The sequence below is a fragment of the Pholis gunnellus genome (assembly GCF_910591455.1).
Source record: "Pholis gunnellus genome assembly, chromosome: 20".
Taxonomy (NCBI): Eukaryota; Metazoa; Chordata; class Actinopteri; order Perciformes; family Pholidae; genus Pholis; species Pholis gunnellus.
In genome coordinates, this window is record NC_136547.1 from 14,235,343 (window position 1) to 14,257,071 (window position 21,729).

The window sequence follows — 21,729 nt, forward strand, 5'->3', positions numbered from 1 at the left end:
CCACCAGGGGAAGAATCTTACTTTATGTGGATGACATTTTGATATGACGCAAAAACAATGCAAAGAGGATACTCTTGCACTGCTAAAGTTTCTCTATGAACAAGATCATAAAGTAAGCAAAAAACAAACTCCAGCTCTGGAAAGAAAAAGTAAAATATTTGGGTTATGATTTATCTAAGAATGGCCGATACAAAAGAAAAGAAGCCATTGTCAAAGCACCAAAACCTCAAACAAAACTTACAAATGATGTCATTCTTAGGAGTGACTAAGTTCTGTAGAAGTTGGGTTCCTAATTACGCTGAATTAGCTAAACCTTTATCAGAATTGATTTATGATAAACCTATTACACATTGAGAATTGATATTACAACTACTCGATGCAGTACAAATGAAATCAAATACCAAATGACTTAGTTTTTAAGTGCAACATTTAGATCACAAAATCTAAAAAGACATGCAAACCACAGCAATGAAAAACGTATTGGATAAAACAAAACAGAAAAAAAATAAAATAAACGTTTCTGGGAATGACCTGAGAGCAAACTAATATTACCTAAGACCTTATGTAATATACGGCTCTTTTGAGCCATGAGTTAACAACGGGAGGGATGATGTTATCTATGATAAGCAGGGTCTTTGCAGCATATGGTTTCACAAACTACTAAAAAAAACAATTTCTAGCATGCACTGTATGTGCAAAATATAATCCATTTCAACATATTTGCATGGATTTCATTCAACTAAACCAATATAAAGGGAAAAAATATTGTTTGACAATAATGGACAGATACTCTAAATGGATCGAGATGCTATTACGGAAGCAAAAGCTTTGACTAAAGACATAATACTACGTTTTGGAAAACCAGAAATAATTTATTGTGATAAATGATACACATTTTGTAAACCAAATGATTAAACATTTGGCTGAGGTATTTGGAATAAACATTAAATATTTTCGCTCTTATCACCCACAGTCAGCAGGGTTGATTGAAAGAACAAATGATACAATTAAATTGAAATTAAGAACGCATATCTTCCTAAACCATTTGTAACATATGGGAGAAAATACAGCAGAATATATATTTAAAAAATGTTAAAAAGAAAAGAAATGACGTCCTCTCCCACTCAGGAGGACTCATAACAGTCAACGCACAAGGTTATGAAAACTTGGAATGTACCGAGGTGGGGGGGGGGGGGGGGGGGGGGCGTTAAGCACACCAACAGATGTCCGCATAGCAGAGAGCATAAAAAGGTGAATCAATTGTCCGCAGAAGATCGTGCCACTGATAACTCTTGATCTTGGGGAACCTGTTTCCAGGCTCCAGTGAGCCTGGAAGAGCAGGGAAGCGAAAGTCTCTGGGGCCGCTTGTCTGACCAGTGAAGATATTAACACGCTCAGAGGGATTTAGTGGTGTTTGTAAGAAAGAAAAAGAGCTCAGTGGTAGAACTAACATCACGGAAATTGGTAAATTTAGACAGCCAGGGCTATGTGGGATAAGCGGAACTATGTTTTGCTTTGCTTTAATATGGTGGGAAGTTAGGCAGATTAAATTGACGATTAATAAATACAACCACACTGACATTACACGCTGGGAACAATTCCAGGTTTCAAATGTGCCTTACAATTCTTTTCTCCTCCTCAAACTGCCTTGTAGCAACAAACACTCTACACTATCTGTTGCCACCTGTTAACAAGATGCCACCCTGTTTCTTACCCTATGCAGCAAACTATATTTGTTTTCAGAAGAAGGTCCCATGGGGACCTTGAAATGGTGCAATATTATGTAAAAACATCCCACAGACAACTGATGGATATGAACGATGCCCCAGGGCTGACACCTGGTGGTTCTGTGGAGGTAAGCTAAGCAGTGGAGCGGAACTCGTGCCTTGGCACAAGTTGGTACTATATGAGGGGTCAAGAGGTGTTGCTGGTGGAAAAAGGGAGGAGTCTAGAAAAATGTTTGGTTCATCTTGATTGTACTTTCATACCATGTTGGAGGAGATTATTGCAGCGATGAATTGATGTTGCCATGCTAGTGTACTCACAGATTTCCCAGCAGGATGGTGAGGAGCTGGGAAGTGACGACTATGCACCGAAATGATGATTGCAGTTTTACCTGTAAATTAATGGTGATTCGTATGTCGAAAAATCGAGAGAAGAGACAAAATGATGATTGCAGTATTACCTGTAGCTGATAAAGAAAGTACACAGAATGTTTGTTAAAACATTCTTTTTATTCAATATGTTACTCTTAGTACATAATACATAAAAGTGTACATACTTAGTACGTAAACAAGTAATAACAGAAATGTGCTTAAATATATTTTTACATTTATATAACTGCATGTACAATATTTTTACACTTGAATAAACAATAATCAAATGCAGAGACAGTTATTTACCAATATGTTAGGAGTAGTTACATTTACACAGTCTTACATTTACAACCGGCCCTTTTGAGGGAAACCATGATGCTGATGTGGCCCAGAGTGAAGATGAGTGTGAGACCCCTGGTTTAAGGCCTGTGTCCTTGTCTGTGACACCAGGCGTCTTCAGCAGCTGTTTTGTCGATCGAAGTATCAGCTGTCTCCTAAGAAGAACACTTACTTACGCAGGGCTGATTTGCAACCATGACTTCCTGATTTCGATAAAAGTGACCTTTGTACTACAACCAGTCGGTCTACGTTCCTACCCTCACCTATGGTCACGAACTCTGGGTCGTGACCGAAAGGACAAGGTCGCGGGTACAAGCGGCCGAAATGAGTTTCCTCCGTAGGGTGGCCGGGCTCAGCCTTAGAGATAGGGTAAGGAGCTCGGACATCAGGAGGGAACTTGGAGTCGAGCCGCTACTCCTTCGCATCGAAAGGAGTCAGCTGAGGTGGTTCGGGCATCTGATTAGGATGCCTCCTGGACGCCTCCCACTGGAGGTTTTCCGGGCACGTCCAACTGGGAGGAGACCCCGGGGAAGACCCAGAACACGCTGGAGGGATTATATCTCCCAGCTGGCCTGGGAACGCCTCGGGATCCCCCAGTATGAGCTGGAAAATGTTGCGGGTGAGAGGGAAGTCTGGGTCAGCCTGCTTGGCCTGCTGCCACCGCGACCCGACCCCGGATAAGCGGAGGAAAATGGATGGATGGATGGATGGTACTACAACCAATTGTTAGTGTCCAGATACGTAGCTGTATGAAGGCAAATATTTGTTATCCTATTGTGACATAAATTACCCTGTGCCAGCCCACTGCATGTTGTTTACTTAGTATAAATATCGGAGATTCAGAGACAGATCTCCGAGCAGCCTTGATCCATGTATGTGTTTCAACTCTGTTCCTTCTTGCAAGAATAAATGTCCTGTGATTAATGATTTTCACCACGGCTCAAGTTAATTTTTCCATCACTGAGGCATTATTGCATACATGATGATGAATTAGTCTTTTGCCTTTGCATTCTGTGTTACAATCATGGACCTTTACCGTCACTATTACTATGTAATGTAAGCAATTTAAATATTCTAAAATAAAATGCACCGGCATGACTGTCAAGTCCTTTAGTTATCACGTTCAGCTGACCCTTCATGCTAAATTTCTTCAACTAAGTGCCGCTAGATGGCGGTATTAATCATAACCTGGGACGTCATCACCTGACCCTTCTTATTGGCGCATTGTCATGTCAGCTACCTGTTAGTCTTCCCACAGTCCTTTGAGACATTTAGCAGGGCATACGTACCCCACACATTAATGTATAGTGGGTATAGTGGGTGAATTTAACCAAGGCAATAACCAATCCAATTGGGTTGCTGCTGTTTCTCACTTCCCGGTTTTAAGCCAATCACCGACGTGCATCAACAAGCCTGGCGCATGTGCGGTTGAGTCGAGACTTTCGAATGTACGTGCTGTCCAAACACGTCAAGACGTTTCATATAGGCCAGAAGTCTTAATATTGGTCCTTCAAAATAAAATGTTTTCCAGCTGTACAGAAAGTCTCGTCGGCAGATTGTAGACCAGTCAGTCGTTTGAGAGAAACCGGACCTTTCCGAGTTAATCAAAGGTTTCTCGCAATAAGCCATTGGCAAAAAACGTAAGTCAGTAATAAAGGGTTTTTATAATAAACCCAGAAGTCTGCAGTTGTAAATGTTAATAAGTTAGTTAGATTAAGAAATGTTATGCTCCGCAGCTCTTTTCGCAATGGAGTTAAGAGGCAAAAAACAAAGCAAGTGTATTTTATATTGATGTGCTATCATTGTTTCTATATCAAGAAATTATGTAACTAAGCGTTACTTACTATCACTACATACAAATAATATGATTGCAATAAAGATTTTATCAGAACCCCACTTTATTTTGTTTTGTATGATTGGTGCCTTCTTAAAAATGTTTACCAAACTTTCCATTTAGTGCTTCTTATCAGTTACCCCAAAGCCACCCAAAACCTGGATACCTTTGACAGAACGTTTTATTTTGAAGAAAATAAAACTAACCGGAAATTAGCATTTGATTCCGACTAGCTTGACAGTGTTGCGCTGATCTCCGTACACAACAATGTAGACCCAGGTAGCCCTCTTGACATCACACTGCTTGTGTCCTATCTTGTTCCCTTATGGACGTTTATTCATCACTTCGTCTCGCGCCCTCCGGAGTCTCGCGGACTGGGACCCATGTGGACGCCGATGAGAGAGGAGGACTGTCAACACTACCGGGGATGAAATGGTCGTGTTCTCTCTGAATCTCATTCTCTTGGTTACATCCAGGCGTCGTCATTGAACTTTTTATTTACATTTTTTAAAAATGAGGATCTTCGTGTCTCTGCTGAAAAACGCGACCCCCAAAATCGAGTATTACTCCAGATTTTCTCCGTCCCCGCTCTCCATTAAGCAGTTTTTGGATTTCGGTGAGTACAGCGACGCAGCAGGGCTGTCATCTTGAATGCATGACTTGCTGATCGTGAATCCGAGGCCTTACATTTTAATATTATATTCCCTATTTGTCCACATTCTAAGGGACACGTGCAGTCTCTTACTTGTTATTAATAGCGGAGGTCTTCTACAGGCTGCCATGACACATAATATGTTGGTATGATCACGTGTGGCATCTGAATTGTGCTGTTTACTTTCACTACTCACAACAGCACACACGGTACGTTGCTATGCATGCATGGTGTCTCTGCATGGCATCTGTCCGTTGCAGGTTTGTTTACTATTTGGTCATGTGACACACTGCTTAATCTACGCAGGTGTTTTCACGCAGACTGTGACAACAACATGTAGCCCACACAGTGGAGGGTGAACGTCCCAGTTTTTAATTGCTTTGCTCCAGTTTTACTTTCAGTTTGAAGGATATGATTCCAGAGCATGAATCACTAGTATTTCACAAATTAAAGTTACATAAAGAGTCTTTTTAAGTGTCTTTCTTTGTATCTACAGTGTTTTTTTTATTTTTGTCTCTCTGGATGTGGAGTCAATCACCGACATGACACTTGAAATGCAAGATGACAATGCCGGTGGCCACACTGAAGGCTTACTTTTCTTAATCCATCTCTGATTAAACACAGTCGTCTCTGTTACGCAATGTGTTCCCACAGCTGCGGATTGGATGTGCAAGTACAGGAAAGCGTGTGTCACTTGTTCCAAACGCAGAAAAGGATGTCGTCAACGGTAGTTGTTAATGTCTGAAGAGCAGTGGGGGCAAACGGTAATAAAGGTGTGTTTCAGAGGGGGAACAGATGAGGCCTCGTCCACGGGTAGTCGGCAGCTGCAGAGGTTGTGTCATGCGGGGCTAAGTCGGTATTTGGTGGTGTCACTACCCTATTTTATAGTTTAGGAAGCCTTCCCCTTATACTGCTGAATCAGGGGGAAGCTGTTGCTTTCAGCAGAGGTGATTAGACATTTCCTTTCATTCTGCAAGATCATCGTGTTTCCCCCCCAAAAGAAACAAAAATACTTACTGTCGCCTCTCTTGAGGTCACTCACAAAGTAACACAATATCTGCACAACTGGCTTCCTGTAAAGTCTATCGTTGTGTTGTAAGACTTTACCGTTGAGCCCTTTTTGAACAACTGGAAGAACCTGAAAGCATTTTGCCAAACATGATCTAAAACATGAATTCCCCTAATGCCTTTCCATGACTCCCCCTCTCTACCGGGTGACAAGATTTATGATTTATGAAATATGGTTCCAGCCAGGGGACGGGAGCAGAGTTTAAGGTATCGTATTAAAGGTTGAAAATTGAAACTGACTACAGCTCTCAACCACATACTTAAGTAACAGCTGTGTCCGCTGGTACATAGAAGCAAAACAAGCAAAACAAACTAAATCTTGATTATGTTTCTTATCTGAAAACTGTACCAGACTTTGCAGATATTCCGGTCCTTTCTTTTAAATAGTGTAGCTTTGACAAACACCATTCTTTTTTTTTTCCAGGCAGGGACAATGCTTGTGAAAAAACATCCTACATGTTCCTGCGTAAGGAGCTGCCGGTGCGGCTGGCCAACACCATGAGAGAGGTCAACCTGCTGCCTGATAAACTGCTGAGCCAGCCCTCCGTCAGACTGGTGCAGAAATGGTGAGACATTTTCGACACCGCTCGAGAGATGCCCTTTACAACGCTTCCGGGCGATAAGGTTTATAGTGCAGCAGAGGTATCGTTAATAAGTCTCCTTCTTATTGTTTGCTTTATTAGGTACATGCAGAGCTTTGTGGAGCTGCTGGATTATGAGAACAGGAAGCCAGAGGACTGCCAAGCTTTGAATGAGTGAGACAATATTGCCATGACTAATAATTCATAAATACAAGTGCAGCTTTGTCATCCACCCAGCTGTTGCATGCTGTTCTTCATGTCTTGAGTCCGCTGCGGCTAATCCCCGTAGCACGCGGTGTGTGTTTGCACTGTAAGCATGCCAGTGAGATAGAGCGGTCACACATGACTGAGAGACACCAACAGGAATTTGAATAAGTCTGTTTAGAGAACAAGAGTTCTTTTGCATTTATTTATTTTGTTTTTAGCTTCCTGGAGCTGCTGATTGAGATCCGTAACCGTCACAACGACGTGGTTCCCACCATGGCTCAGGGAGTCATCGAGTACAAGGAGAAGTTCGGCTTTGACCCCTCCATCAGCAGCAGCGTGCAGTACTTCCTCGACCGCTTCTACACCAACCGCATCTCTTTCCGCATGCTCATCAACCAGCACAGTGAGCCTCAAAACCCGACATGGTTTACTTGAATGGCAAGCAGACTACTGCCCCCGTCCTAGGTCGCGCGGTTCTTTATTGTGACCGACCCGTTTCTGTTTCTGTGCAGCTCTCCTGTTTGGTAACGACACCAACCCTGCCCACCCAAAACACATCGGCAGTATTGATCCCACCTGCAGTGTGGCTGACGTCGTCAGTGGTGAGTTTAAAATCAACAATGTACATTCATAGAGCACTGTACTCTATACTCTGTCTGTTGGAATACTTTATCTATGGGTTTACATATTTGGCTTCATTGAAATGAATCTGCATGGTGCTTATTATGGGAAACACAGTTTTATCACCAGTGACACAAATCAATGCAAGTTCATCTGCACGCAAACAGCGTGTTTACGTAATAATAGTTTTATAAAGAGTTCCAGCAGCCCGGACCCGGCGCTGCACTCTCAGTGACCCGGCGAGGAACAACGGCTGCATTAGTGAGCTGTGACAGGAATCCAACTGTAAACGGTGAATGTACTCCCTGACTCGTTATTTTGCCTCTTCTATCAGATGCCTACGACACAGCCAAGATGCTGTGCGAGAAGTACTACTTGGCTGCTCCCGAGCTGAAGATTGAGGAGTTCAACAGTAAGAGATTTTGTTTTAATGCTTCGTGATTCCCCCCGTAATCTGTCACACAGCTGTAGCCGCGCAATGTGTTCCGTTTGGTCCGTCAAAATAACTAGCTTCCATTCTTTGTTTTCCAGTGAAGGCCCCTGAAAAGCCCATCCAGGCGGTGTATGTGCCCTCGCATCTGTTTCACATGCTGTTTGAACTCTTCAAGGTGAGCCGTGCAGCATCAGTGGCAGAAACCTAGCTAGCTAAGTGCTCTTTTAACGTAATTAAATTGCGACGTGGCTATAATTGCATGAGGACTTGTGCTGAGCTAAGTTAATTAACTCTGTGGGTGTTTTACAGAACTCAATGAGAGCCACAGTGGAGCTCCATGAGAACAGTGAAGAGGGATTACCGCCGGTAAAGGCAAAAGTCACTCTGGGCAAAGAGGATCTTTCCATAAAGGTAAATCAGACACAAGTGCACACACGGTCAGACAAATATTCGTGGGCCTCTCGCTCCATCTCTCCCATGTTCCGTCTTCAGATCAGTGACAGAGGAGGAGGAGTTCCTCTGAGGAAGATCGACCGTCTGTTCAACTACATGTACTCCACTGCTCCGACACCCAGCCTGGAGCCGGGAGCTATCCCATTGGTACACACACAAAATCAAATCATATGTTGACCATGGTGACCATTTCCAACCATTTTTAGCCCATGCATTTTGATTTATGTCTTGACCTCTGGGAAATTAAATTCCGTCCCTCTCCCTCCCCATCCAGGCTGGTTTTGGCTACGGTTTGCCAATTTCTAGGCTCTATGCCCGATACTTCCAGGGGGACCTGAAACTTTACTCCATGGATGGCGTTGGCGCTGACGCTGTAATCTATCTGAAGGTAAAGTGAGCTGGTCAAACGTTTTTCTTTCTCCCAAAGACAGATAGGTCGGAGTTTAAAGGGACATTCGATCCAAAATCTAAAATACATGTTTTTCCTCTTACCCATAGTGCTATCTATCAGCCTAGATTGTTTTGGTACAAGTTGCAGAGTGTTGGGAGGTATCGGGCGTAGAGGTGTCTGCCACCTCTAAAGCTTATTACCTGACATGTTTTACCTCTTCCATTTAATCCGTACAGTAATCCAAGTGTCATTGTCGGCTAGCTGTTTCCCCTCGCTGCCAATATTTATGCTAAGCTAAGCTAATCGTCTCTGTTACCAGGCTTATATTTAGCGTCTGCTCAAACATCCGACTCTTCATTCAAAGTTAAATGACCGTGATTCCTCATTGTGTTTTGTTCCTCCGTTTGAAGGCCCTTTCCAGTGAGTCCTTCGAGCGTCTGCCTGTCTTCAACAAGTCAGCGTGGCGGCATTATAGGACCAGCCCCGAGGCCGACGACTGGAGCAACCCCAGCAAAGAGCCGCGCGATGCCAGCAAGTCCAAATACAAAGCCAACAGATAAACGCCACCTGACCCCGCTAACCCTGCCCTCTGCTGGCAGACCCAAATGCTCGCACTCTGCCCCGGAGCATGTCAGATGAAAGGTTGCCCTTGGGTAAAAGTTTAATTTAGGATCAGACTTGCCTTTAAATTACAGTGGTTAAAGCTTTGGAAAAGATACATGACCTTGACGTATATCTGTATACCCAATGGCAATGGCATTCATCAGCGTAGCTTTAATTGTTGTGGCATTGACCCCTGGCTCTCTCAAGATGAACCTCGACCAAATTGTGGAACCCCCTCTTGTGAATCTTTCACTAATGTTGACTCCATTTCCTCCTCTATCAGCTAAACTCACTGCATCTCCTTCAGCTCTCCCTCTGACTCATGCGCAGTTTGGCCCGGCTCCTCTTTGCTGACGAGGCCACTGCTCCCTGTGGCTGAATAAGCCACACACTGCTGATCGAGTGTCTTTCTCACCATCAGTGAAGGCTTGTATTCCGTTTCTCCCTCTCGGACACAAGCAGGGTCACGGGGTTTGAGTTTCAGAGCGAATTGGAAGAGTAGGGGGTTTCATTTCCTTCCTTTTGGAAGACACTTTTGACAGAACGCACAATTAGGCCAGTGTGTCATTGGCATAGCAAAGAGCTGTTTTGTATTGAAGCCAGCGGAAAACGAAAGGCAGGATTTGCCTATAGATTAGAGAAAATGATAACTCTTTTGGGAGAAATGTAGAAAGGAGTGCATCATTTTAAATATCTTCAGTTTTTTTTTATTGTTATTATTTTTTAAGAGAGAAAGCCTTATTTCTAGCATATTTAAGAAAATCTGCCTTGAAGGCTGAACTGGAAGTTTATTTATAATAGAGAAAAAAGGGGTATTTTTAAAAAATAAATGTTTCCACTTTACTCAAAGAAGTTAACTGACACAAAGTGACCCGCAATATTGACCCTCATCAGACATTCCTGCTTGCAAAGCCAGCTCTGCACCCTGATTTAACAACTACTAAAGGACCCAAGGAGCATCTTTAGCATGCTTGTAAAATGCCTGGTAGCTTCAACCACACCAGCATGATGCATTGTGTGAACCCTCACAGAGAAGGATGGACCTGTCGCATCTGACGAGGATTATAAAAGTGTGAATACGCCATCGCATCTCCTTTCTACACTGGCAAACATGTTGCCATGGTGGATACGCAACATAAGCTCAAAGCTCGGACTTGCTACCCTAACAGTGCTTCAACCATTCAGCTTGGTGTCTCAGTTGTAGTATTACTAATCCACACTGTCTTCTGAATGAGTTTGAACAAAGCTTGTGTATTTTAAAAGGGTTGCTTTTTGTATTCATTGCCGTGAGTGGAAGTGAAAGAATTGGAAGATACAGCTAAAATCCAGAGGGAATTGATACCTGACAGGTTTTAACTTATTTTATCCTGGATAACAGCTTTTCTCTATTTTTTTTTCTAAAAGTTTGGTAACAGTTCACCACATTTCCTTTTTGTAAACAAAAGGAAATCCAGCATTGTTGGGAAAAGCCAACAGGGGAAATTCCATGTGGCCAAAGGAGCCACTAATCTCTTGGTACAGACGCAGTGCGTCAAACCATCCAAATGTTTGAAACATGAATCATATTCAGGAACATTTTAGTGCACTTACTAAAACCTTCACAGAGATATATCTCATTCAACTACCTTTCATACAATCAATTCAGACCTCGATCAAGAATCTTGATTTTGTAAATAGAAGAAATGAAACATGACCCAAAACCATTTGTCAAGACTTTGAATAATCTGAAGTGACTTCCTTCTCTCATCTCCTTTAGCGCGTCTGATGTGAAAAGAAAGAAGTGTAGATGAAGAACACAGCATGGAAAGCGCCCCCATCCATGGAGACATGACAAGTCTCCATGATAAAAGCTTTTATACATAAAACATATGGAGTCACACCTTTACAGTCCTTATAAATCTCCCTGGACCTCATGTACATGACCAACATTAATACACAAGACATAAAATACAAAACAATCATTCATCAAGGCAAAGTAGGTTTTTTGGCTACAAGTAGAACTGTAACCGCCGTCTGTTTTATTCATTCTCTTACTGCATTTCATTTAAAGACAAAAACTCTTTTATTGAACAGTTTTGGTGTCTAATGATGGTCTACAGCAGGGGTGTCAAACACCCGGCCCGCCACGTCATTTTATGTGGCCCGCGAATCCACCAGCAAAAAAAAAAAATGTAAGTCGGACTTGATACAATTGACAAATTCAGCAGCAGCAGCAGCAGCCCCCCTCCCCGCCGACGACGAAGGAGCAGCAGTAAACCCCCCCCCCCCCCCCCCCCGACGACGAAGGAGCAGCAGCAATTATTGGAATCTATTAGCAGAAAGGGAATACATTATTAAAACATTTGTTTTCTTAAATGTATAATCACCAAAAAAAAAGAAAACATGTTTTTGTTAGCTAAGAATGGGCTGTTCCGCCTAGTCTCGCCCTACTGTGCTGTGATTGGCTAGAACTGGCTAGTACTTCTGGGCTATGGTTGGCTAGTACTGGCTAGTACTTCTGTGCTGTGATTGGCTAGTACTGGCTAGTACTTCTGTGCTGTGATTGGCTAGTACTGGCTTGTACTTCTGTGCTATGATTGGCTAGTACTGGCTAGTACTTCTGTGCTGTGATTGGCTAGTACTGGCTAGTACTTCTGTGCTATGATTGGCTAGTACTGGCTGGCACCACTGTGCTGTGATTGGCAGATTATCTGGCAATAGCAATTGGCTTAGACAAGAGTGTTTGGATGAAAGGTGACGCATGTGAAATTAGCGATGTGGCTAGTTAGCTAGCTAGCTTACTAGTTCCACCATGCTGTAATGCATCACTGGTTACAGAAAATGAGCCAAATAAAGTTGTCACTCATCTGACAATAGCAATGTGCTTTCATACGCTTTGACAAGAGTGTGTGGATGAAGCATTAAGTTGATTAATTTAGCAGCTAGCTAGTTAGCTAGCATGCTAATTCTACCATGCTTTCATGTTACAGTGGTTCCAGAAAAAAAGCCGCATAAAGTTGTCACTCAACTGGCGACAACAATGTGCTTTACTACGCTGTGACAAAAGTGTGTGGGTGAAGCCTTGGGTTGTTTAATTTAGCAGCTGGCTAGTTAGCTAGCATGCTAATTCCTCTTTCATTCTTTGAAGTTTGCCTCAGCCAGAAATCTCTTTAGGTTAAGGCACGTACCTACTTGGTTAGGTTTAGGAAAAGATCATGGTTTGGGTTTAAATAGAATATTTCTGGCTCACTGAAAGGTTTCATCACTGCCAATGCCTTCGTAACCTGCCAGTTCACACCTTTGTGTTTCAATTCCAGTTGTGTGATTTAAGAGTAATCAACCTTTACTGTTAAAGACTGTCTCTGTTCCTCTGGTATATTAGAAAAGATCATGTATACAACTGTTAATGATGTGTTTGCTGTCCACGAAGCCAGTGTGGAGCAATTGCTCTGTTTTTCTATCCTACTGTACCTCCAGCTTAAACAGATGTATGCTCACTGCGGAGGTGGTCACACAAAGATATGCAATTAATGCGACATTCATATACCAAAAAAATGGTGACAGAGCAGTCTAATTAATGTGATTCAGCATGAGATCAACTTGTCAAACCCGACAATAAAGAAAACTGCTTTTGTGTGCGAAATGCAGTTTGACTCGCATTCAGTTTTAGATTTTAGATTTATTTACATATCAAGCCGTTTGAACATTGAAATTTAAAAAATAAAAAAAGACACACTTTCCCAAAGTTTGTACATATAGTGCAGATTAACATGTAGTGCGTACAGGACATTTAGGTCTCTACATTGCATTAGGGTATTAATTGTATTGTTGGGGTGGAAGAGAGGTCTGCGCCGGCCTGGCATGAGTGAGCAGACCTGAGCAAAAAAGAAAAGTTATAACATACATTTCCAATAATATCAAATAAAACATTAGGCTGATGATCCGGCTGTTGAGGAGCTGACAGTTCACCTGGAGGGCTTCAATTATTGTTTATTTCAAGTATCATCAGAGTCCTATAGAGAAAGGCTGCATCTCCAAGTTTTCCGGGTTTGATTGACAGCTGACATCAAATTCCAAAGAGCAAGAATGTCTGCTAAAGGTCGATAGACAAAACATGGCAAACTGTCAAAAAATACATGGCTTTATTAACGCTGAGAATCCACAAATGCTTCTACCTATGGATTAGACGTGATGTTTATGTGGCCTAGTGAATGACTGTGACGATGAAGGATTTGTGTGTGTTGTATCGCATGATGTGACTAGAACTTAGAGTGGTTACATTGACTCTCTAGGTGTGGTCTCAAAGACTCACTTTACATTCAAGAAGCTAATAAAAGGCTGTTTTTTTTCTGTCTCATCACAGTCAATAGGCGCAGTCCAAGACTCGAGTCTAAAGGGGCTTGTTTTAGTGTCTAATTCTATGACAGACCTTGTTTCCATATTCATTTAAAAATGTATTTTTTTCATATGAACTTTACAACTAGGATTATATTGCTTGATTTCAAACAAAGCTGTACAACCGAGGTGACGAGAACCCCCTCCTAAATTAATTTGTCTTTCACTAGAGCTGTTTTGGATGCGTTTCAGGATCATGCAGGCAGCTATTCCAATAGGCTAATTTTAATTCCTTATGATTTTCTGAGGGATTAGTTTTAAACGGTGGTAGTGGTCACAACAGTAGCGTGGCTCAATGATTGTGGATCACTTATTTAATATAAGTTGCCAACCATTTATACTAAAATGTGCCAACACTTCACTTCTGCTAATCTACGGTGTGCAGTGTCTTTTCTTTAATTCACAATTGTCCGTTCAACAAGCACTACATTACTCAGTGAGGAATGAGTCCAGTTCCTGTCAATTCACATGAGCTGTTGAGCTGAACATCACACACAATGTTCCGTAACTTTGTGCCTATTCACATCTGGTGGTCACAGAAGTTACACGAAATCTTTGCATCTTTAAAAAAAAAAAAGCTAAAGTAAACAGAAAAAGGACAAAAAACAATGAGGTGATATTATGATCAGGCTGTTGGACAGTCTCTATCAGCACTGGACAAATCCGAAGCAAATCCTCTGAAAGATGCTGCAAAGCATTCTGGACCTTCTTACGATATGTGACACTATGTTCGTAAATCCTCTTCTTCTCTTGTCTTTTGTCTGTCTGCTTGGTTGCCCACACAGCTGAGACAGTGATGGCTTCTTAGCTCCGCAGAATAGAACTTCATTTCCCATGATCCTCGTCTGCCTTGCAGTTGAGCAACTTCCTTAAGGATAACTGTTTCAGTATCCAGCCAGTGTTTTGTGTTGTGTTTGTGTGTGAGCAGTTCTCAGGCAGTGTACTGTGAGTGAAGTGTGTGTGTGTGTGTGTGTGTGTGTGTGTGTGTGTGTGTTCAACAATCCGTTTACTTCTCATCTTCGTCACCTTCACTCATGCTGCTTAGAGAGGCCGATGCTCCTTTGGGGGAGGGTGGGGGCGAGGGCCGTGCACTGTGCCAGCGGGCGGGGGGAGACGGGGGTGAGGGAGAGCGCAGGGGGGACAGTTCTCGGGGAGGACTGTTGCAGGGCGACCCTCGGGGGGACAGAGCGTAGGACAGCATTCGTCCACTGCGCTCCTGAAACACCTGTTTCTGTTCAGGGACGCCGGGGTGAAAGAGAGTGAATGTTAGCGCGCACACAGCACAAAGGTCCATGCATCAAAGGTCTGTTTTTAATAGCACATGCTATCTGACATAGTAAGCAAACAAAGCTTCAATAGATCAATATGACAATAAGTAATCCAGTGACGATGAAGACAGTGATTATAATAGGAAGTTGCCTTCTCAAAGAGTTACGTACCCAAGTCCCATCAGGTCCAAAAAGTTCAAGGAAGTTGCCTATAAACTCTCTGGATTTCTCTTCCCACTTCTGAATGAGGTCGTGGCTCTTCTCCTCCACGCGGTAAACAAAATGTTTGCTCTTCTCCTCGACCGTGCGAACCTTCTCCTTCATTCGGTCCACTTGGTTCTGCAGCCGGTACTTCTTCTCCTGAGCGGGTTAAATGTTGAGGAAAAGCCATTCAGATAGTGTTTACAAGTGAGCACATCCATACACACTGAGATGTCTTCCACTGTAGCAATGCGGTGACCTGTAGAAACATGCTCTTACGTTGATGTAGCTGACGTTGAGCTCTTTGGCCGTGTAGCCACGCTGGAGGTTGCGCCGTGCGTAGACGTCATAGTCTCTGACAATTCTGGTGATCAAGTCAGAAGTCGAGATTCCTTCTGTCCGTTGTGTAGGCACAAACATGCCTGGAAGACACGCGCAAAAACAACACAGAGAATTTGAAAACTGCCTGATATATATTTGTATTTATCATCCTGTCATCACACACTGACCTGCCTCCTTGATGTGTTTATAAACGTCTTCACTCCCTGCTGAGGAGTAGGGGATGTCATCGTGAGCCACAAAATCAATCTGAGGAACATAAACATACAGTTGTACAGTTTTGCAAAATATAGATATTTCAAGTGGTGTCCCATCTTAGCAGGGGTTCTCGTATAAGGCTCTAAAAGTTCAAAGCTAAGAGCTTCCTCTTAAGAGCTTTTCACAAAGTGCAACTTTTAAGGTACTTCTATATTTAGCCGATATGTTGATGGCTATGAAATCCGCTTTATGTATTTATCATTTTGGGTTTGAATAATTCTAACACGCAACTGAGATATTTTATCTGCACCGAAAACTGAACATCTGTTCCAGTGTCCAAGTAGCGGACAGCTGTGCACACTTTCATCCCCCAGTGTTGTTTAGAGTTGTTGGTGAGCTTATTGATTCTTAATAACTCGCCTTCCTCTAAAATATGCTTTAAAAGTTTGTCATTGTTGTATTATTTTCTAAAATAGTACATCACCTGCAGCATCCGACTCCTGGTAACCAGGTATTAGTGACTTCTGGACTGCCTATAACATCTTTTGCAGGTGTTCCTCCAAACTCAATTAGGAGGTGCTTGTGGCCTTCGGATGCCCCTGGATGTGCTTCATGCACAGTTTGACCCTCAGATACTGCAAAACAACCACACAGACGCACCTTGTGTTTCTCCAGGAACTCCGGTATCAGAGTCCAGGGTGCGTCTCTCAAAACCTCGTCGACATAGCGGCAGTGTCTCAACGCTTCGTAGCGCTCAATCTCCGTCATGACTGTGAAACCCTTGTACTTATGGGTCAGCTCATCACTGCACACTGTTCCAAGCACATGGGAGGGAAAGCACACAAAACATAAAAAAAACACAGAAGCACGTAGTTCACAATCATGTGTTATTTTCAGCAGTGGATTTTTAGGGTGTGTGTGTGTGTGTGTGTGTGTGTGTGGGGCCTACCTCCTACTATAAGGTAGGTGTTGGGAAAGAGGTTCTTGGCCTGCATGAGAGCGCGAGCGTGCCCAGAGTGGAACAGGTCAAAGATGCCATCTGCGTAGACTCTGACCGGCCGGTCCACTGAAAGCACACAGCAATACATTAACGCGTGTATCATCACCTACTGCAGTAGTATCAGTGAGAGGAGAGTGATGGCTGTGGATGAAAAGCAACAGAGTTGTACTGAGAGGGATGATGGTGATACTGTACTGGTACCAAGAGCAGTAGTAGTTGTAGCACAGTATAATATGAGAAAAAGTAGCAGTAACTTTAGCATCACTAGTAAAATATATCAGTGGTAATAGTAGTTTTGGTGGATACTAAAGGAGTAGCACCAGCAGTAGTAGCAGTAGTTGTTGTGGTAGTAGGAGGAGCTTCAGAGGAAGTAGTTGTAGTAACATTACAGTATGATAGTAGAAAATGTAGCAGTAACAGTAATGGAAATGAATCAAGAGGAGGAAGTGAGCCGGAGGAGGTCTACTGTACCTGGGGTGCCTCTGCGGGCCTGAGCGATGGTGAGCTTCTCGTGAGGGGCGCGACAATCACAACTGGTCTCCCTGGCAAAGATGGCGGGCTTAGTCAGAGTCTGAGAGGGAGAGACGGAGGAAGAGACTGAGTACAAATGTCTTATTTTGGAGGACGGGTGAACGTAGGAGACTGAAGTTCATCTAAAACACTCCCATCCCTTCAAGTTCACGGTATCACTCTGTTTCCATGCTCATTTCTATTACAGTAACCTCCATTAAGGTATTGATCACAGCTGATGCCTGCTCCACATTGGGACAATGGATTGAGAGACAGACAGCCCTGCACTCAGTGTTATTGATCGCTCTGTGTGTGTGTGTGTGTGTGTGTGTGTGTGTGTGAGCAGACATTCACTTCTGCATGTGTAGCCTATGTGTGTATTAACATGTGGCAGAAACCAAGGGCAGGGCTATTGGTTTGCTGTAGAAAGGCCTCTTAGGAATTAGCTCAAATTCAAAGGGAAGAATAAGATGGGAGAGGCAGCAGACTTCCAGTGGACAGGAAGAAAACAATTATCATTTTCAAATAAAATACATTTAAATCCAGCAGGTAAAGAAAGAATAAAAAGACAGTGGGAAACGGAAACAAAGATAAACAAGGACAAGTAAGATTATAAGATGATATTTGTCACAGCTACATCAAGGTTAAAGTGTGTGTGAGCCTGCCTGAAGATTTGTCTTTGTATGCCATCTGTTGACTGCAGGGAATATTTACTGAATATCATTCACACCAATAAATTATAATCAGAGTCTGCACAGAGCAGAAAGCTGTGGGAGTGTGAGCGGAGGATGAAAAAAAATGGAAATACATTCGGCCTCTGTGGAAAACGCAGGCAACTGACGTCAACATATCCTTGAACAGTCTGGCATGACATGTTCCACGGACGCAGACAAGGACAGTCAAATAACAGTGCACTAAGTACACAGTAAGAGTGACACTTAACAGGTGAATTGGCTTTAAAAGAAATGAAGCTTTCTTCTTGCGAAGGTTATTCAAATAACAGCTAGACGTTGTACTGAGATGTTGTGACTTTTATCGCAGGTTTTTCACAGATTCTTGCGATAATACTTAAGTACTGTAATTTGATGAGAAGCCTGCCACACTGAGGACCGTTCCAATCTCCGCATGAAATTCGACAACATAGGCTATAAACAGGTGACCTCCTCAGAGTTATAAAGTATTAACAGGCCAGGATTAATAATGCAGACAAGGAGAGCTCTAATAAGCAAACATAAACATCTGGGAGGTGTTATGTCCGTACTGCTGCTTGTTCAACCCACCTGTTCTGTTTGGGACGTCTTAAGCAGCTCAGAACATACTTTGAATTGTTTTGTCATCTTGATACTGCACGAAATTTCCAATTTTTTTTAAAGAATTGCTGCTAAAAAAATATTTTGAACTGATGACATTTTACAGAGGTCCACTACAGAAAATGACAAAAGCTATAAAACTAAGTTAAATACAAAATATTTACGTTGTTTCTGTGATTGATTGAAGTCTAACAAGGAGTTTGACCTATTTGGGGTCTGACCCCTCCCCCCATCATGTCTGACTGAAGCCATCAATACTTAGGATAACATTGTACCATTTCTGTGTGAGTGTGAACTACTTTTTGGCAAACAAAATGATGATGTTCACACATAACCTAAGATACAAAACACAACACATTTCCTATTTTGGTTTAATAATGACGCCTTACACTCATTTTTGTTTTACCAATTTCTGTGTTTTTATACCACAACGTGCTCTACGGTCTGCCGGAGTCGATGAACTGCCATTTCACTTTCACTTCACTATATGTATCGCTTAAAAATCAGAGCTGTGTGCAGCAACTAACAGGACAGGCTATTTAATGTGGAAAAATGGATTTTAATTGTCGTGCACGCTAACTAACAGAATATATGAAAGCAGGTAACACATAAGCAGGTAAAGTGTTATAAGAGGAAAGTAAAGGGGGTATTCATTTTTAACATTGCTATAGATGTTTGTATGTCCCATTTCCTTTGAACATTTTGTCCAGTCATGTTAAATGTTTCAATTCCTCTCTCCGTTTCCATTAGAGAGGTATCAGACCTCAATGCTAGCCATCTGAGCTACAACAACAACAACAACAAAAAAGCAGCAGAGAGGTTGTGGATAGGGAGCACCCTCGTCTCCCATGATTCCCTGGGCACTGTGAGAACAGAGAGAGGCGGCGTACAAACACTCGGCAGATGGCAAAGCTTAAACCTGCTGACCAGGGGCTCACAGGCCTATCGGGGCGAGCGGCGTGAGCGTGCACAGAAAAGCCCTCTCTGGCACGAGCAAAGAACATCTGGCATAAGAAGGATTAAATCAGGCGGGGGGGGGGGAAAGGCCAAAAAAACCCACAGGGATAGAGGGCAAGAGAAAACACCGGCAGTGAAGATCAGACAGCTTCACAAGAATAGAGAGCGGTTGGAGTGAAGACAGAGGAGAGTAAAAGGCAACGATGGGCCATTTGGAGGACACAGACAGGAATGCCAGGATGAGGAATTACACTAAAGAAGAAGAGAATATCCAGACACAAGAGGCTCTCCTAACTGCCGCAATGTCCCCTCCAGCAGGTCATTCATGCTGTTTTGGTCCATTGTGTAAACCCCCCCCCCCCCCCTCCTTCTTTGACCACACACTGTCCACTCAGCATTCTGAGCATAGCCTCCTGATGCTATAGGGGATCTGTTTCGTAACAGGGGAGGAAGCAGGACCCTTTGTCTTCCTCTCCCTCCCTGTCACACACACACACACACACACACACACTGCAAGACATGAACACGCAAGAAAACCCACACATCCAAAATGCCCTACCGTCCGGGGATGGGGGCAGGTGTGCTCAAGCTCCTCCATGATTCCCAAAGACTCATGGGATGCGGCTGTGGTCCCTCTGTAATGTGACTCAGCATCAGTGAGAGGCTGCCTTCTCTCCTCACCACTCTGTCTCTTTCTCCTTCCTCTGTTTCCCCGCCCACTCCCTGCTCTGCCTCTCTGTCTGTCCTCCCCTCTACTCCTCCTCCTCCACCACCCCTCTGATCCCCTGCTGCAGAGAGCGAGAGAGAGGGGGGAGGCAGGGAAGAGGTCTCACTCTATAGCTTTTTCTCGGTACCACAAATGGGACGAGCTTTGCATCTCAATCTGATGTTTTTGCAAATAGATTCAGTTAAAAACTTCCGAGGTTCATGAGGGTATTGTATAAATTGTGCTGCTCTCTAAAGGCCGCTTAGCACTGATTCAACCCACAGAGGCATTGCATTTGTGTCACAAATATACAGGCACATCTGGCATCAGCGGTACAGATGTTCAGTAAGACTGATGGCTGTGCAAAAACAAAGGATGGAGACCCCGATAATCGATTGCCTTGTTGTTAAAATGGTATCATTGCTATGCATTGATATGTGGAAGTGACACATTCTACACACTTGATGTGGAGTCAGTCATCTATCATGTATGTGTAACTGTAGGAAGAGTATCACTTCAGGGCAGAAATGAGGCACGTAAGCAGAAATACATGAATAGTATTTATCTGTACAGGATTATATTGTGTGAGTGAGTCACTGTTTCAATAAACGATCTTCGTACGCAGAGCCGGGGAGCTCTCGCCATGGCGACGGAAAAAGAGGAGAGAGCTCCAAGAAAGGACCAATCAGGGAGAAGATACAGCAGTCTATTAGTATAAGCAGTGAGGATTGGTGGAGTGGTCCATAGCACCATCAGTGAGATGATACTGAGTATCACTGCTTATTTATTTGCCCCCACTTGTGGGCAATCAAGTTTCCAAGAGATTAGAAAGAAATTAAGAACATGTTGTTATTAAAGTTCCCCTTCTGTAAGGGTTAGCTTCCAAATGGATCTAATAGTAGATAATTATTATAGTTGGAAGAAAAACAATTCAATCAAAAAACATCTACAATGTCAGTGAAAGGCTAACCATATTAGTGACCTTATTATATATTGTTAAGCTTAATATTTCGCACGTTCAACGTCTCCTGCTGGATCCAGTTGAAGATATGTAGCTGCCGTTTTACCCATCACAGTCACACCCATCTGTGAGTGGTCTGCTCTGCTTGTCAGAATAGTGTATTTGGTATTTGGTGCCTGTAAATATTAAAATAGGGTGTCATTAGCAGCTTCAGACTACACTCACTAAGCTTGTTTTCCCCTTTCCCACCACAGGGCAACCTACTTGGAAAGCATCCCGGTTGCCGTTGGCGGCTGGACTTGCATAACTATGTAGAACTGATTAAAACCGAAACTTTCATGCGTCCTTACCTTTAGTGGTCCTCTTCTGCAACAAAGAGGCGCAACAGCTGTGCAACCGGAATGCGCTCTGCTGCGTCGCTGTTTCACCATGGTGTCCAAAAAAACAACAAAAAAGAAACAATTATGTAGGTCTAAAGTAAATAATTTGTTTCCCACTTGCTCGTCTGTCTGTTTTCTCTTTGGTCTATACGGCTGCCCCTTTCTCCAGCACAGCGGGCAACAGCAGCAGCGGGACGATCAGCCCGTCTGTCCAGTCTGTCCAACAGGACAGATCAGCTGCTCACCG

At 43.1% G+C, this 21,729-nt stretch overlaps 2 protein-coding genes across 4 annotated transcripts; one reads left to right on the forward strand and one right to left on the reverse strand.

Moving 5' to 3' along the window:
* Positions 1-4,537: 4,537 nt before the first annotated feature.
* On the forward strand, positions 4,538-14,340 carry pdk3a (pyruvate dehydrogenase kinase, isozyme 3a). 2 transcript variants are annotated; one of them, XM_079181065.1, is made up of 12 exons: positions 4,538-4,885; positions 6,414-6,555; positions 6,673-6,744; positions 6,996-7,180; positions 7,290-7,379; positions 7,733-7,810; positions 7,930-8,006; positions 8,141-8,242; positions 8,324-8,431; positions 8,559-8,672; positions 9,086-9,206; positions 11,035-14,338. In XM_079181065.1, exons 1-12 carry the CDS (start codon positions 4,783-4,785, stop codon positions 11,046-11,048), a joined length of 1,206 nt encoding a protein of 401 aa, XP_079037191.1. In that variant the 5' UTR covers positions 4,538-4,782; the 3' UTR covers positions 11,049-14,338. The 2 variants fall into 2 exon arrangements, with proteins under 2 accessions (XP_079037191.1, XP_079037190.1); XM_079181064.1 differs by having other exon boundaries at positions 9,086-14,340.
* A 318-nt stretch (positions 14,341-14,658) lies between these two features.
* pcyt1ba (phosphate cytidylyltransferase 1B, choline a) lies at positions 14,659-21,533 on the reverse strand (the record flags this gene model as incomplete). 2 transcript variants are annotated; one of them, XM_079181205.1, is made up of 8 exons in its annotated part: positions 14,659-14,883; positions 15,092-15,280; positions 15,401-15,543; positions 15,631-15,709; positions 16,319-16,470; positions 16,608-16,724; positions 17,130-17,229; positions 21,453-21,533. In XM_079181205.1, the coding sequence occupies 8 exons, from the start codon at positions 21,531-21,533 to the stop codon at positions 14,659-14,661; spliced, it is 1,086 nt and encodes a 361-aa protein (XP_079037331.1). The 2 variants fall into 2 exon arrangements, with proteins under 2 accessions (XP_079037331.1, XP_079037332.1); XM_079181206.1 differs by lacking the exon at positions 21,453-21,533 and adding an exon at positions 19,995-20,048.
* Positions 21,534-21,729: the final 196 nt, after the last annotated feature.